Here is a 17330-nt window from a genome sequence, read left to right as displayed (position 1 = left end):
GGAGTTTATGTACAACAAACTTCAGGGAACACCGATAAGTACCATCTGGTGCAAGAGTGACTCATGGACAGAGGTTCAGAAAACTCCCTGGGCCCTTCTCCTTCTCTGTTCAGTGCTGTGGCTCTGACAGATACAAATGGACAATTTTAGAGACCTTACCTCTTAGTTGCTCTTTCCTTTGATAAGGAAGGCATGAGGGCCGAATGGTAGATAAAGCATTTGGGTGTGAGTGCCAGGCAGTAAGAGTTTAGATATATAGGAAAATGAAAACATCTGTTGGGCAGCTTTTGAAGAGTTTGAGATGGGTTGAAATTAGACACAAGGCTCCTGCTGAGAAGATCCAAGTCTGGTCCAGGAGAGCAAGTTGGGAAGAGCCTGTGGGTTCTTTAACAAACAAACCTGCTTATTTTTTTAAATCGAAATTTATTTGTTTCCAGAACCATTCTATGTGATTTGAATATATGATATTATTTAATATGCATAACAACTTTGTTAGGTAAATGTCATTATTATCATAGTCATAGTTAAGCAAACTGAAGTACAGAGTGCTTTTTATTCTTTTTTCACTATATAATACTATTTGTCAGAATTGGGTATGTAATGAATTAGAGAATGAAAAGGCTGAGTAGAAGGATAATGGGCAAGAAGGGCTGAAGACTTGATTTAGAATGGTTACTTTGGAAAAGCAGAAATATAGAGAAATATGGCTGTGATAAAAGTTAATCGTCTCAACAACACATAGCTATTAAGTGACAGAAGAAGCGGGACTAGAAAGAGGAGTGTGAAGAACTCCCTTTGAGTGAAAAATTTAAGAGGCCTCCAAGAATACTCAAATTAAATTATATTTATATGAAATATTAACTTTTAAAATTTTTTTAAAGATTATTTTATTTATTTGAAAGCCAAAACTATAGAGAGAGTGAAAGACACAGAGAGAGAGCTGGAACCTCCAATTGGCTGGTTTACTTCCTAGATGGCTGTAATGGCCAGGACTGAGCCAGGACGAAGCCAGGAGCCAGGAGCTTCATCTGGGTCTCCCATGTGGGTGATAGAGGCCCAATCACTTGGGCCATCCTCTGCTGCTTTTCCCAGGTTATTAGCAGGGAGTTGGAATGAAAATGGAGCAGCTGGGACACAAACTGGTGCTCATATAGGATGCCAGCATTACAAGCAGCGGTATAATATGCTATGGCACAATGCTAGTGCCTAAAAATAAGGGTCACAAATAATGCAAAAATCAGAAAAAAAAATCAAAATTTTAAATAAAGTTAAAATTAGTCTCTTTTATATCTGGACCCAATATGGCTTAGCGTAGCACTAAGAAAGAAACTTGAAGCTGAATGTGATCAATCTGAAAGCAGAACGTAAGCTAGTTGGTGTTTCTCAGAATATGAAAGATAAAAAAGAGTAAAATATAATGATATTTAAAAAGCTCACAAAACATGCAATTAAGAGTTAAGTTGATTTTGGTGCAAATGCTTTTTGAATATGTATAATTTTTTCTTAATATGCATTTCCATGAACTTTGGGAAGACCTCTCACATAACTTTAAAAATATAAAACTGATGGTCAAAGATAATAGTGACTTTACAACCTAAATGCCCATCAACAGTAGACTGGATAAAGAAATTATGGGATATGTACTCCATAGAATACTATACAGCAGTAAAAAACAATGAAATCCGGTCATTTGCAACAAAATGGAGGAATCTGGAAAACATTATGCTGAGTGAAATAAGCCAGTCCCAAAGGGACAAATATCATATGTTCTCCCTGATCGGTGACAACTAACCAAGCACCAAAAAGGAAACCTGTTAAAGTGAAATGGATACTATGAGAAACAGTGATTTGATCAGCCCTTGCCCTGACTGTTGATGAACAACTTAATACATATCCCTCTTAGTTTTTTTTTTTCTTTGTTTGTTCTACTTAATACTATTGGTTGAATTCTGTAATTCATACGCAGTTATTCTTAAGTGTTGAAACTTAACTGAAAAGTGATCCCTGTTAAATATAAGAGTGGGACTAAGAGAGGGAAGAGATGTACAACTTAGGACATGCTCAAGCTGACTTGACCCAAACGGTTGATTAGAAACATACCAGGGGATTCCAATTGAATCCCATCAAGGTGACATGTACCAATGCCATCTCACTAGTCCAAGTGATCAATTTCAGTTCACAATTGATCATAATGATAGGACTAAGAGCCAAAGGGATCACATAAACAAGACTAGTGTCTGAATAATACTAACCGATAGAATAAAAAAGGGAGAGAATGATCCAACATGGGAAGTGGGATACACAGCAGACTCATAGAATGGCAGATGTCCTAAACAGCACTCTGGCCTCAGAATCAGCTGTTAAGGCATTCAGATCTGGCTGAAAAGCCCATGAGAGTATTTCAGCCATGGAAAGCCAAGACACTCTGGCAAAAAAAAAAAAAAAAAAAAAAAAACCTAAATGAAGGATCTCTGCGAGTGAGATCTCAGTGGAAAGAACAGGTCATCAAAGAAGGAGGTACCTTTCTCTGAAGGGAGGAGAGAACTTCCACTTTGACTATGACCTTGTCTAAATATGATCAGAGTCAGTGAACTCAAAAGGCTTCCATAGCCTTGGCATTTCATGACAAGAGCCTAGGGTGATTCCTGATGCCATAAACAAGAGTGTCAATTTGTTAAGTGAACAACAGGAGTCACTGTGCACTTACTCCTCATGTAGGATCTCTGTCCTTAATGTGCTGTACATTGTGATTTAATGCTATAACTAGTACTCAAACAGTATTTTTCACTTTGTGTTTCTATGTGGGTGCAAACTGTTGAAATCTTTGCTCAATATACACTAATCTGATCTTCTGTATATAAAGATAAATGAAAATGAATCTTGATGTGAATGGAAGGGGAGAGGGAGCGGGAAAGGGGAGGGTTGTGGGTGGGAGGGAAGTTGTGGGAGGGGGAAGCCATTGTAATCCATATGCTGTACTTTGGAAATGTATGTTCATTAAATAAACATTAAAAAATAATAAATATAGCCTAATCAAAAGCACAACAATAAACTCCTAACCCCTGCTGAAGTGTTTACCAAAAAAAAAAAAAAAGATAATAGTGAAAGAACAGACTTGATTCTTTAGATAAAGAGCAGAAAAACTGTCTAACTTAACTTCCTGCACAATCATTTAGAAATTTTGTTATGTGTACCATTTGGTTTCAAAAAAGAGGAGGAATAAAACTTTAAAACTTTCTTGACCTTTCTTTCCTCTCTTGCATTCTTTCCTATGTAGCAAGAATCCAATTGCTGACCATAGGTAGCTGAAGGTAGTTCCCCCTGCATGGAGTAATATAATTTTTTTTTCTTTTCTTTTTTTTTTTTTTAAATGACAGGTAGAGTTATAGACAGTGAGAGGGAGAGACAGAGAGAAAAGTCTTCCTTCCATTGGTTCACTTCCCAAATGGCCCTGACAGCCGGTGCTGCGCTATCCGAAGCCAGGAGCCAAGTGGTTCTTCCTGGTCTCCCATGTGGGTGCAGGGGCCCAAGCACTTGGGCCATCCTCCACTGCCTTCCCGGGCCACAGCAGAGAGCTGGACTGGAAGAGGAGCAACCGGGACTAGAACCCGTCCCCCATATGGGATGCCGGTGCCACAGGTGGAGGATTAACCAAGTGAGCCACGGCACCGGCCAAAGTAATATAATTTTCTATAAGAAACATGATACAATTAAGAGTGATATGAACAGTGAGAAACATGCCTGATTTCAAATAGCAGGAAAGCTGAAAATAGAGTGGTTACAAGATTGAATATTTAAATGCACCAGCAACGCCATCACAGACTCAATTTTTTTCAGTTTTATCTTTCTCAATGTGTTAGCTATTATATTCGTGAATATAAGATAACTTCAGCAAATCTAGCCTTTATGTTCTCATGCAACAAAAATCTCGTCCTTTTTAAGATCAAGAAGGGGCCGGTGTTGTGGCAAAGTGGATAAAACTGCCATTTGCAATGCTGGTTCACTCTCCTAAGGGCCACAACGACAGACCTGTGCCAGGCTGAAGCTAGGAGCCAGGGGTGTCTTCCTGATTTCCCACATGAGTGCAGAGCACAAGAACTTGGGGGCTCTCCTCCACTGCTTTCCTAGGAACATTAGCAGGGATCTGGTTCTGAAGTGGAACATCTGGACATGAACTGGCACTTATATGGGATGCTGACGCTATAAGTGGTGGCTTAACCTTCTATGCCACAGTGCAGGCCCCAAAGTAAATCTTAAAAACATTTAAAAAAAAATTTTTTTTGACAGACAGAGTGGATAGTGAGAGAGAGAAAGACAGAGAGAAAGGTCTTCCTTTGCCGTTGGTTCACCCTCCAATGGCCGCTGCGGCCGGCGCATCTCGCTGATCCGAAACCAGGACCCAGGTGCTTCTCCTGGTCTCCCATGCGGGTGCAGGGCCCAAGCACTTGGGCCATCCTCCACTGCCTTCCCGGGCCATAGCAGAGAGCTGGCCTGGAAGAGGGGCAACTGGGACAGAATCCGGCACCCCGACCGGTACTAGAACCTGGTGTGCCGGCGCCACAAGGCAGAGGATTAGCCTGTTAAGCCAGGGCGCTGGCCTAAAAACATTTTTTTAAATAAAAAAAGAGTAAGGCCTCCTGCAGACTGTGCATCCAAAAATTTTTTTTTTTATTTGACAGGTAGAGATATAGATAGTGAGAGAGAGAGACAGAGAGAAAGGTCTTCCTTCCAATGGTTCATCCCCCAAATGGCCGCTATGGCCGGCATTGTGCTGTTCCGAAGCCAGGAGCCAGGTGGTTCTTCCTGGTCTCCCATGTGGGTGCAGGAGCGCAAGCACCTGGGCCATCCTCCACTGCTTTCCCGGACCACAGCAGAGAGCTGGACTGGAAAAGGAGCAACCGGGTCTAGAACCTGGTGCCCGGGTCTAGAACCTGGTGCCCATACCGGATGCCGGCACTGCAAGCGGAGGATTAACCAAATGAGCCACAGCGCCGGCCCGAAATGTGCATCCAAAATCTTAACCTAAAATTAATGCTGACTTTATATTTTTGTTCATTTGACAGAATGAGGCATAGTAACTTTGCTCTGCAGGCCTAAAGATGGGTATGAAATCTGGCTCCAGCATTTCTTAGCAATCTAAACTTTAGCATCTTTTAAAAATTTTTGTGCCTAGATTTCCTATGCTTAAGAAGCTGATAAAGTTACACACTTATTTCACTGGGTTATTGAGAAAATAAAGTGACTTATAATTTGTAAAGTTCTAAAAATGGTGTTTGGGTACTGTTATTTTTTATGATTTATTTATTTATTATTTGAAAGGCAGAGTTACAGAGAGGCAGAGAGAGAGAGAGAGAGAGAGAGAGAGAGAGGTTTTCCATTCGCTGGTTCACTCCTCAAATGGCCGCAATGGCCAATGCTGCACCAGTCTGAAGCCAGGAACCAAGAGCTTCCTTTGGGTCTCCCACATTGGTGCAGGTGCCCAAGGACTTACTCCATCTTCTATTTTCTGAGGCCACAGCAGAGAGTTGGATCAGAAGTGGAGCAGCCCTGTCTCTAACTGATGTACATGTGGGATGCCAGCACTGCAGGTTGTAACTTTATCTGCTATGCCATAGTGCCGGCCCTGGTACTGTTATTTTTATACTGATACTGACTGTTGTGTATGTAGTGGAATTTGTGGAAACATGAGAAGTAAGAAAGTACAAAGTGATTTAAAAGTTTTGTGGGAAGATGGATTTAAAGATTAGTTTATTTTGTGCAAATTTTTTTTGAAATTTATGTAGTGTTTTATAATATTCCTTTTCAATGAACTTTTGGAAAACTCACTTGTACAATTATGTATCTCTTTAAGAACAAGACATCGACACAATATTAGTTATATTGTAGAATATTTTTCCATAGACATGATTTTTATGTGATATCTGAAAGATAGAGGTGGAAAAATTTCAGGACTGCTGTCTTATTTAAATGTGTGTGTGTGTGTGTCTGAAAATTAGAAGCAGGTCTCAATTCAGCAGCATTGACGTCAGAACAATAGCCTAATTTGATTATTTTAAAGCTTCACAATGTCCATCTGTCTGCAAAATACATGGAGTTCATTTAAGCAAAGGGAGGGTTAAACTGTTATCTATTTTACTGGATTTTATCGTTAAGTTCTTCATAGAAAGAAGGGAAATAAGGAAATGCTCTCAATCTATTCCAATCATAAAAATCCCATTTGCAGTATTCCGGCACTTGACATAAAAGATGCCGGTGCTAAAAATGTCTTTAATGGTACCAGTAAGATACAGTTCTTTACATATGCCTCTTTTTAAATTTGCAATGGCAATTATAAAATTGCATTTCATTTTCTTTCCCTAAGGATTAATTTCATCATAGACCCCCATTTCTGTTTTACACAGAACTCCGTGGTATGCAGTAACATAAAGAAGAGAGAGTGAAGGCACATTATCAATTAATCATAGAGGCAGGCTTCCTGATATCTGCATTTTATAACTTGGGGTCATTGAACAGTCTGTGTGCTCCATGATCTCCTAGAGTGGAAGACAAAATAAAAAATTTCTCCCACAACTCTCTTATATCAGGCTTCTTTTCCTCTCTAGGGGACATCACTCATCACTGTAAACTTTGGAATATTCTTCTCTTTTTAACTACAGTGCTTTTACTAACAACAAAAAATTCTACCATAATATCAGTCCCTCTTAAAATATTACCCTATCTATATCATTTACAATAAATTATACTCAATGTATCCATATTTTTCCATTTAGCCTTGGATGCACTCCACTGAAACTGCTCTTTCAAGGTCATCAATGACATCCTCATTAAATCCAAAGTTCCATTCTTGGTTTCCATCTTATTTGACCTACAGAGAGCATTTGCTGGTTGGTCACTCTGTTCTCCTTTAAATTATTTTTTACTTGAAGTGCAGTGCATTACAGTGTCTTGGCTCCCCCTCCCTCTTGTTTTTGCTCTCTTGTTCATTTCTCTTTCTCAGAATCAATAGCTGGCCTCTCATCTTCCTGACATATCTTTTTCTCTTCTACATGTTGAAGTGTTCCTGGTGCAATCTCTTGGTGATCTCATTTAGTATTGTGGTTTTGAATATTTTCCCTTCTTTATAGAACTCCCAAATTTCTATCTTCAGGTAGAACTTCTGTTTTGTACATCATTTTGAGCTACACAAATATCTACCTCCCCATTTGGAGACTAACAGGAAAGTTTGAAAAGTGCAAAATCAACTACTTTTCTACTCTATTGCCCCCAACAAAACCTGAGATTCTTTCCACTTCCCAGCACCCCTCTCCCCATTTCCATTGCTCTAGTTTATCACAAAGTCTTGAATTTCTCCTGGATTTTGGACTTTTCTCACACCCAATGATCATACTGAAAGCATATAATATTAATTCTATCCTTGAAAGAAATTCAAAATCTGAACACATACATGGTTACAACTCTGATAGAAATCACTATCACCTTTCTTCCTAATTATAACAGTTGGCTCCTGACTGTCTTCCCATTTCCTGACTGGCATTCTTTTAATCCTCAACACAACAACAGAAGTTTCAGAAATCAAATTAGTTCATTCCTCAGCTCAAACCTTTCAATGACTTCCTATCTGAATCAGAGTAAAAGCCTAATTTTGTAATACCTAACCTTTAGATAATATAATACATTGTTATAATTCTTGTCTCTTAAATATATCAAAGGAAAAAGTTTCTCTGAAATCCTAAAACAGTTTTATAAAATGAAGAAAAACATAACTCTGAAATTTAATTACAGATTGGTGAATAACCAGGTGTATTTTATACTATATTTCTAGATAGATTTTTCTATCAATTGGAACTGAAGGCTATTATCTTTTTCTTCAGAATGATTTTCATAAAATTAGGAGAAAACACATTTGAAAACTAATCTTATTTTCTTGCATTTCTATTTCATTACACAAACATTTCATGTTTCCTTGGATGTAAAACCAAAAGATGTATAAATTTTATTGGGTAGGTTTTGATACTTCTATCCATTGAAATTATTAGAAGTTGATATAATTTTACTTGGAGGTTCTGGGATATTTAATAAGGATAAGCCTAATTCATCTAACTTGAACTTGATATGATCACTTTCCTATTACAGATTTTTCCTGATATATCACAAATTATAAACTGTCTGTCCGTCTTAATTTAGACATATCTATTTTAGATAATTTTGAGACTTTAATGTCCTTGTGGCGCCGGCACACTGGGTTCTAGTCCCAGTCGGGGCACCAGATTCTGTCCCGGTTGCCTCTCTTCCAGGCCAGCTCTCTGCTGTGGCCCAGGAGTGCAGTGGAGGATGGCCCAAGTGCTTGGACCCTGCACCTCATGGGAGACCAGGAGAAGCACCTGGCTCCTGGCTTCGGATCAGAGCGGTGCGCCAGCCGCAGCGCGCCGGCAGCGGCGGCCATTGGAGGGTGAACCAACGGCAAAAAGGAAAACCTTTCTCTCTGTCTCTCTCTCTCTCTCTCACTATCCACTCTGCCTGTCAAAAAAAAAAAAAAAAGTTCTCAAATTTAGAAAATTATTTTCTCCATGATGCTGTCCAGTAAAATATGTTCCATTCCTGAACATCCATAACATAGTATTTATTTTCAATTTGGGTAATAAACATAAACTATCCTAATTTTTCCTTGTATTGAATACTTACTTGAATTTCAAACTTCTAAAAAGCAAATTCCTTGGCAATTCCCAAAGTTTGGGACCAGAGCTATCCAATAATTTTGACTTTCAGTGGCATATACATTCAAACTATGGCAGGATATCATTTATGAGCAAAAAAAGTGATATTTCAGTTCCTGAAATTGATATTTATTGTGCCAAAATAAGGACTCAGGAAAATCAGCTTTTCTTTGGTTCTTTGGGAATTATTGCAAGCCTTTTCTTTGGTTTTCATTACTTTTAGCAAGCTCTATTGCCAAGATGGGCTCAGATCCTCTAAAACTTGTGCATGATGCTGTGGAGGAAACCACGGACTGGATCTATGGCTTCTTTTCTTTGTTGTCTGACATCATCTCATCTGACGGTGATGAAGAAGATGATGAAGGGGATGAGGACACTGATAAAGGTACAGACTATAGAAATACATGTAACTGCTAGAGCTAATAATATATAGCTATTACAATTGCTGTTTAAGAATCCAAATGAGTACCAAAATGAATAGATTTCTGGATGCTAAAGGAATATCAACAGCTCACTAAATGCAGTAATTTGGTCTCTATTTAGATTTCATCTTATAGTTTATTTACCATAATGATGCAGATGACAAAATTAAATGCTACCATTAAGATAACATTATAGTAGAAAGAGCCCAATTATGTACTACTATAAACCCACAATAGGCATTCTTATTTACATCCTTTATTGGGGAAAAATAGTAGCTATTTTTCAGATTTAGTTCTAGGAAAATTGAAATAAAACAGTAAAGCCAAAAATATATATTAATGTTTTATATGTATAAGTCATATTCATAGTCAAATAGTAGAAAGCAAGCTTACTAAATGCACAAACAAAAGAGACAATGTATTAAACCAAAGCATTGGGTATGTAGAATGAAATGACAGATCCCAAATGTTGAAACAATAACCCAGTCATATGGTCTCTCATATATATTAATGAATAAAGGAAACGAGCAGATTCAAGCTACACAAATACTGCCATTGAATGAATGTGAAAATAACAAAACATTGTGATTCTGTCTTTCAGATGACATTTTTCAGGGTCAGTATTAATCATCTGAAATCACGTAGTCAGCATTGGCTACCAGGAAAACTCTTATTAGTAAAGCCCCTTTATACCGTTGTCTAATTTATGTTTGTTTTGACCCCAGTGAGAGGTCAAGATTAACAATAAAGAACTGAGATGAACATGATGTATGACCTATAATGTAGAATTTGGATCATGGCCACAATTTTATTGAACGCATAAAAATGAAACTATCTCAAATGTACATAAACAAAGTTTATGTTTAACAACTAGAATTTAGGAACCAAATTAACATAAGGATATGATTGTGAAATTTAATAGGTTTTATAATATGAGCAGTAATAAATGGGAAAATAATGGAGCCTTATTATACTATGCCAAAAACTTTTCTAATTTACCGTTTTTGTCTTGGTTTAGGAGAAATAGAAGAGCCTCCCTTGAAAAGAAAAGGTTGGTTATTTACACTTTTGAAAATAAAAATGTAGATTCCTTATTGATTTTTAGCATAACCCCAATGTATTTCACCCGAGTTGCCATCTTTTTTTTTTTTTTTTCAATGACAAGGTCAAAATTTACAGTAAAAAAAAAAGATTTCGTTACTTTTGATGAAGTTAATGTCACCATTTATCAGTTCATTATTTAATCAATACTTTCTTTGGTGGATTTGTGTGAATCCGTCCATTCATTGAGCAATTTGAATTGGAATTTCAGTAATGAGGGCAGAATTTTATAATATTAGGCATGATTAGGCAGAAAATGATGATACCTATGATCTTTAGTCTCTTCACAGCTGGCTTTATAAATTTAAAATTTTATGTTTGTCCTTTTTGACATTTATGTTGAAAAGTGGGTATTTAAATTAAAAAAAGTGTTTTCTTCTTCTTACTAGTAGGAGCTATATTTAGTTATACTTGTTATACTTTTATTATGAGCCTATCTTATGCAGTTATATGTATTATTTTACACACCATTTCTAATACACATTATGTATTTAAAGTTTTCTTCCAATATCATTAACAAGGAAGATATTCTATGAGCTTGTTCCTATCTCATTATGGTTTATTTTATACATTTTTATAAGTAATCATTTTTGTAATATAGAATGATCACTTCTTAAAATACCTAATTTTCATCCATTCAGAAGATGGGGATGTCTGACACACGTGCCAAGTAAGACCCACAAAATCATTAGGTCTGACCTAATCAAAGCAGCTGGTGGTGGGACTAAGAATTCAGCAAATCTATAGCAGGGTAATTTTAATGATAATTTTGTATGGTTTGCAAACGATGTTATAAATTTCCAAATGGCCTTTGGCAGAAAAAAAAATGTACCCTGATGCTCTTTCCAATTAATAACACTAATATTTAGCCATTTATATTACCTAAATTACCATGTTATAACTTTTTTTATTCAATTGCCCTGTGTCAGCTTCACTTTATTTAAATGCATTTAAAATGTCAGCTTCACTTTATTTAAATGCAATTAAAATTGTCCAGTTATTGTTACTATTACTAAAATAAAAATTTTGCCTGCTTATTATATGTGGATGGAATTTATGATTCTAATTTGATGTGGAATAGTTGTCCAGTTTACCAATCTCTGAGTTGGATTACTAATTATAAAAGAGATCATTAAAATGGATAAACTTATTAAATTAATTTTAAAAATTTATATTAAGGATGGGGCTGGCACTGTGGTTTAGTGGGTTAATCTTCCTCTTGTAGTGTTGGCATCCCATATAGTTACCAGTTCAAGTCCTAGTTGCTCCACTTTCCATCCAGCTCCCTGTAAGAAGTGCCTGACTCCTGGCTTCAGCCTGGCCCAGCCCTGGCCATTGTGGTCATTTGGGGAGAGAACCAACAGATGGAAGATCTCTCTCTGTCTCTTCTTCTCACTGTATCTCTGCCATTCAAATAAATAAATCTTTAAAATTATGTAAACAACAAAAATGCATTTATTTCATATATATAGTTATTAACAATGATAGTTCACATCCTACCATCCCAGCCTCCTTTACTCCCATCCTTCCTCCTCCTTCCTTTCTTATTTTTCTTTCAGTTTTTGCAATGACATTCTTTCTATTTACTTTATAATCACAATATTAACCCTTTATTAAATAAAGAATTAAACAAGTTGTAAGTAGAAAAGCCACTGTTCCTGAGGGAATAGACAAAGAATGTAAACAATCATCAAATCTTAAAATGTCAAATTTATCACTATATATTAAATGTTTTTGTACTCCGTATATTAGTTACCACAAATTGGGGGAAGCATGATATTTTTCTTTTTGGGACTGGCTTATTTCACTAAACATAATGGTCTCAAATTGCATCCATATATGAATATATAATGCATATATCATTATTTATTAAATATATTTAAAAATTTTATCATAACATTCGTAATATATAACAAAACATTTTAGAATTTTGTATTTGAAACTTGCTTACATATTCTCAAAAAATCAGTTTGTTATTCTCTTCACACATACATTGTAGAAATATCATTTTTATCATATGACAGCCTCATAAACAACTTAAAATTTTACCTATATATGATGATATTAGTATGAATAAAATAAATTGAAATAGAATATTAGTTTGCCTTATTTTTAAAATGTACTGCTAAAGTAAATTTATTCTATTAAATAAATTTTATACTTAATCTACTTTTAATAGCATATTTTCACATTGTTTATGGTTTTCAAGTATTTATTAATTTCTTACTCATTCTTCCAAAGAGAAAATGAAAATGTTTTAAATTGAATTTAAAAATTGAAGTTTTTTTGACAGAAAGTAATTTTGACTTTGATAAAAGGTTTTCAAAGATACACTTTGCACATTAACTTACATGGCAAACACTTTTCATAAATTAAATGACTAGCACCTCTATGGTGTAGATGATCTGTATTGAAAGCAATAATGTAGTTAAAAATCACTTGACAACATCATCTTATTCAAAATTATTGCAATTCACAATATCTATTTTGTCAACCCTTTGTGAGTATGTTGTTCACACAACGTACTATCATGTGAGAGTAGTAACTTTACCTAGTAATCATTAAGCAGAGCTGCTTTATTTCCTATAAATTCAGAGTGATGACAGGGTCTTTGTTTCCAATAAAATTATAGATGGCATTAATCACTCAACTGAGCGTTCACTGAAAATGTATTTTGTGTTGATTCTCTATGTTATTTTCACATTACTTGGAAAGAGACAAAAAAATTGCATAACATAGCCATAATAACATCAGGGTGTGTATACATGTGGAGATCTGTGTATATATGCATATAGCATATGTAGTATGCATAGATATGTATAAGGGCTTGTGATAATTTTATCTTTAAAGTTAGAACAATAGAGCAAACTTACTGTTGATTCATATGTCATTCGGGTTGCAAGTCACAAATATCTACAGATACATGAACTATTTTTAATGCTACATTTCTTTTCATAGAGAGATGATATTGTAAAACTTGACTTTTAGGTTTAATAGTAACTTATGGACTATAATATATTCATCTTTCGTTCTGATATTATTTTAATCTAATGCTTAAGTTATTAGAGGATATGACATAACAAAATATGAAATTTAGACATTTTAGTATATAAGCCACTAATTATTTATTTATTAATTATTTTAGTTAACAGGTTCAATATAGTTTATAGATACAATTCTAAGAATAAAATGATGGTCCCTTTCTCCTTCCCTCCCTCTTCTCATTCACATCTCCCCTCCCTCTCTAGACTCCTTCTTTGTTCACTTTTTTTTTTTTTTTTAAATTTTTGACAGGCAGAGTGGACAGTAGAGGGAGACAGAGAGAAAGGTCTTCCTTTTTGCTGTTGGTTCACCCTCCAATGGCCGCCGCGGTAGCGCGCTGCGGCCGGCGCACCGCGCTGTTCCGATGGCAGGAGCCAGGTGCTTCTCTTGGTCTCCCATGGGGTGCAGGGCCCAAGCACTTGGGCCATCCTCCACTGCACTCCCTGGCCACAGCAGAGAGCTGGCCTGGAAGAGGGGCAACCGGGACAGGATCGGTGCCCCGACCGGGACTAGAACCCGGTGTGCCAGCGCCACAAGGCAGAGGATTAGCCTATTGAGCCACGGCGCCGGCCCTTTGTTCACTTTTGAGATCACATTTTTTTTATTAACTCTGGAGTCACAAGCTCTGATTTAGAGAAGCATATTAGTATAATGAACAAAAACATTTTTCTCAGGATAAAAGTGCATTACTCCTGATTTTGTGAAAGAAGGGAAGGAAAATAAGAATTCAAAGAGGAAAAGGAAAGCTGTAAAATTTCTAGATGTTGAGAGAGCTTTCAAGATGGTGGCATAGGGAGGGAGGATACTGCTCTAGTATAGGAGAAGATAGTTTAGAAAGAGTAGAGAGAATGCAGTCTCAGGGAAGAGTTAGAGAGAAAACAGCAAAGGAAACTCCATGCAAATTAGAGGGACACAGTGGAACCACAGAGAGGTTCAAGAACCTATATACCAGCATTGGAGAGTGAGGTAAGACCAGACTGCAGCAACACAAGCCAAGGGGAATAAATCTGTAGGAAGAGCATAGAGGGAAACCAGCTGGAAGGCCCATGGTGATAGTGTACCTGCCACACTAGAGGAGGAAAAAAGAAAGGAGGAACATGTTTCTCTCTCCTCATCACCTTACAATGGCACCCTGTAAAAAGCCGATAGAGCGGCTTTTTGGACATATGTACAAGCTGCGCCAGCTCGTGGAACCTAATAACCAGATGAATGGAGACTCCTGACTCTGATGGGGAGAACTGACAGGGGGGTAGGTGCTCATGAAAGTGGCAGGCTCATGTGCCAGGACTGTGAAAAAGAACCTGAGTCTGTGTGGGAGGACACACAGTGTGGCTGGGATTTAGGGCAGTCACTGTGGGAGACTCCACACACTCAGGACTTCCTGGTTACCTGGTGAGGGATATTGCTGGGGAATCTGAGCTTACACTGATGACTGCAAAGATGCTTTGTGTGATCTTTGGAAATATTATGCTCACTGGTGCTAGCACTCAGGCACTGGTCTCCTTTGAGGAGAGGAGGTCAGCTAAACAGAATGAATCTCCCTTCTGATTAAAAAAGGAGACTTAGCTGGCGCTGTGGCTCAATAGGCTAATCCTCCGCCTTGTGGCACCAGCACACCGGGTTCTAGTCCCGGTCAGGGCACCGATCATGTCCCGGTTGCCCCTCTTCTAGGCCAGCTCTCTGCTGTGGCCCGGGAGTGCAGTGGAGGATGGCCCAAGTTCTTGGGCCCTGCACCCCATGGGAGACCAGGATAAGCACCTGGTTCCTGCCATCGGATCAGTGCAGTGCGCTGGCCGCAGCACGCCTACCACGGCGGCCATTGGAGGGTGACCAACAGCAAAAAGGAAGACCTTTCTCTCTGTCTCTCTCTCTACTGTCCACTCTGCCTGTCAAAAATAAAAAAAAAATTAAATTAAAAAAAAAAAAAAAGGAGACTTATCAGGGCCAGCGCCATGGCTCTCTTGGTTAATCCTCCGCCTGTGGTGCTGGCATCCCATATGGGCACCAGTTCTAGTCCTGGTTGCTCCTCTTCCAGTCCAGCTCTCTGCTGTGGCCCAGGAAGACAGTGGAGGATGCCCAAATGCTTAGGCCCTGCACCCACATGGGAGACCAGGAAGAAGCACCTGGCTCCTATCTTTGGATTGGTGCAGCGTGCCAGCCATAGCGGCTCTTGGAGGGGTGAACCAATGGAAGGAAGACCTTTCTCTCTGTCTTCTCTCTGTCTATAACTCTACCTGTCAAATTAAAAAAAAAAAAGGAGATTTAACAAACAAATCTTGGATGTGTCACCTTAGATACACCCTTCGTCCTGGAGTACTGAACAGACCTCCCTGGCCTCACCCACCACATGCCTCTAGATGTTCACTGAAAGCACACACTTCACTTATCTACAGTTTGATAGTACAAAGATAAAATCCACTGCAGCAAAAAACAAAAACAAAGAAGAACCCAACAGATTATCCCCACAAATGCTGAATAACACATACCAATTCAAGACAAAAATAAAGAAGATACAATGTCCCCAAAAGAATACAACAATACAAGATGTAAAGATGATGAAGTTGAAGAAATACAAGAAATGGATTCAAAAAATTGATCATAAGATTACACAGAAGTTACCAGATGCAAATGCATGAACTACTGAAATCTATACATGACACGAAAGAAAATTTCTCCCATGAAATTGAGATCTTAGAGAAATCAAAATGAAATGAAGAATTCAATAGAACAAATAAAAAATGCAGTGGAAAACATTAACAACAGAGTCAGTGAAGCAGAAGAATGAATATCTGACTGAGAAGACAAAGCACAGGAAATTATAGTCAAAACAAAAGCAAGAAGAGGAAATTAGAAAACTAAAAAACACTGTTGGGAATCTACAGGATACTATCAAATGGCCCAATATATGGGTTCTAGGAGTTCCTGAAGGTGTGCAAAGAAAGAAATTATTAGAAAGCATTTTTAGTGAAGTAATAATAGAAAACATACTTAATTTGGTAAAGGGACATCTAAGTATAGGAAGCACATAAAACTCCTAATAGACAATAGACAGAAAAGATTTTCACCTTGACACATTGTAATCAAACTCACCACAGTAAAACATAAAGAAAAGATTTTAAAATTTGCATGAGAGAATTACCAGATTACTTTCAGATGATCTCCAATTATACTCACAGCAGACTTCTCATGAGAATCCCTATAGGCTGAGAGAATGGCAAGATATATATCAAGTCTAAAGAGAAAAAAATGTCAGATAAGAATACTATACCCTGAAAAGCTTGCATTTATGAATGAAGGTGAAATAAAGGCCTTCTATAACAAACAGTAATTGAAAAATTTGTCACCAATCATCCAGCCCTACAAAAGATGTTTAAGTATGTGCTGCACACAGAAAAACAGAAACATGTTCATCCCTACTAAAGAGGGTAAAGGAAGGAGATCTCCCAGTAAAAGTTCAAAGGAAATTCAAAGTAAAAAATAGGAATATATTTGGAAAAATGGCAGGAAAAGTCATTACTTATCTGGTCACCTTGAATGTAAATGGCCTCAATTCTCCACTTAAAAGACACAGACTGGCTGAGTGGATTAAAAAAGAAAAAAACATCTATTTGCTGTCTACAAGAAACACATTTCATTAACAAAGATGCACACAGACTGAAAGTGAAAGGATGGAAAAAGTTATTCCATGCCAACAGAAACCAAAAAAGAGCAGATGTAGCAATCCTAATATTAGATAAAATAGACTTAAATATAAAAACTGTTAAAAGATACAAAGAAGGGCACTACATAGTGATTAAGAAATTAATTCAACAGGAAGATATATCTATTATAAACATATATACATCTACTTACAGGGTACCTGGCTATTTAAAAAAAATAAGGGATCTAAAGGAAGACATGGATTCAAATACAATAGTAATGGTGGACTTCAATACCCTACTTTCAAAAATGACAGATCAACCTGACAGGAAATCAACAAGGAAATAGTGAAGTTAATAGACAGTATAGATCAAATGGACCTAAGAGATGTCTATAGAACTTTTGATCCTAC

At 37.2% G+C, this 17330-nt stretch overlaps 1 protein-coding gene across 3 annotated transcripts in view; it reads left to right on the top strand.

Annotated features, from left to right (window-relative positions):
- TRDN (triadin) overlaps positions 1-17330 on the top strand; it is a 147116-nt gene that overhangs the window by 70745 nt on the left and 59041 nt on the right. For all 3 annotated transcript variants that reach the window (XM_062186708.1, XM_062186709.1, XM_062186710.1), the window contains exons 3-4: positions 8938-9099; positions 10155-10187. In XM_062186708.1, coding sequence (XP_062042692.1) covers positions 8938-9099; positions 10155-10187 — 195 coding nt within the window. The remainder of the gene's footprint in view (positions 1-8937; positions 9100-10154; positions 10188-17330) is intronic.

Source organism: Lepus europaeus, chromosome 3 (genome assembly GCF_033115175.1).
Source record: "Lepus europaeus isolate LE1 chromosome 3, mLepTim1.pri, whole genome shotgun sequence".
Taxonomy (NCBI): domain Eukaryota; kingdom Metazoa; phylum Chordata; class Mammalia; order Lagomorpha; family Leporidae; genus Lepus; species Lepus europaeus.
This window is presented reverse-complemented; position numbering and strand designations above follow the sequence as displayed.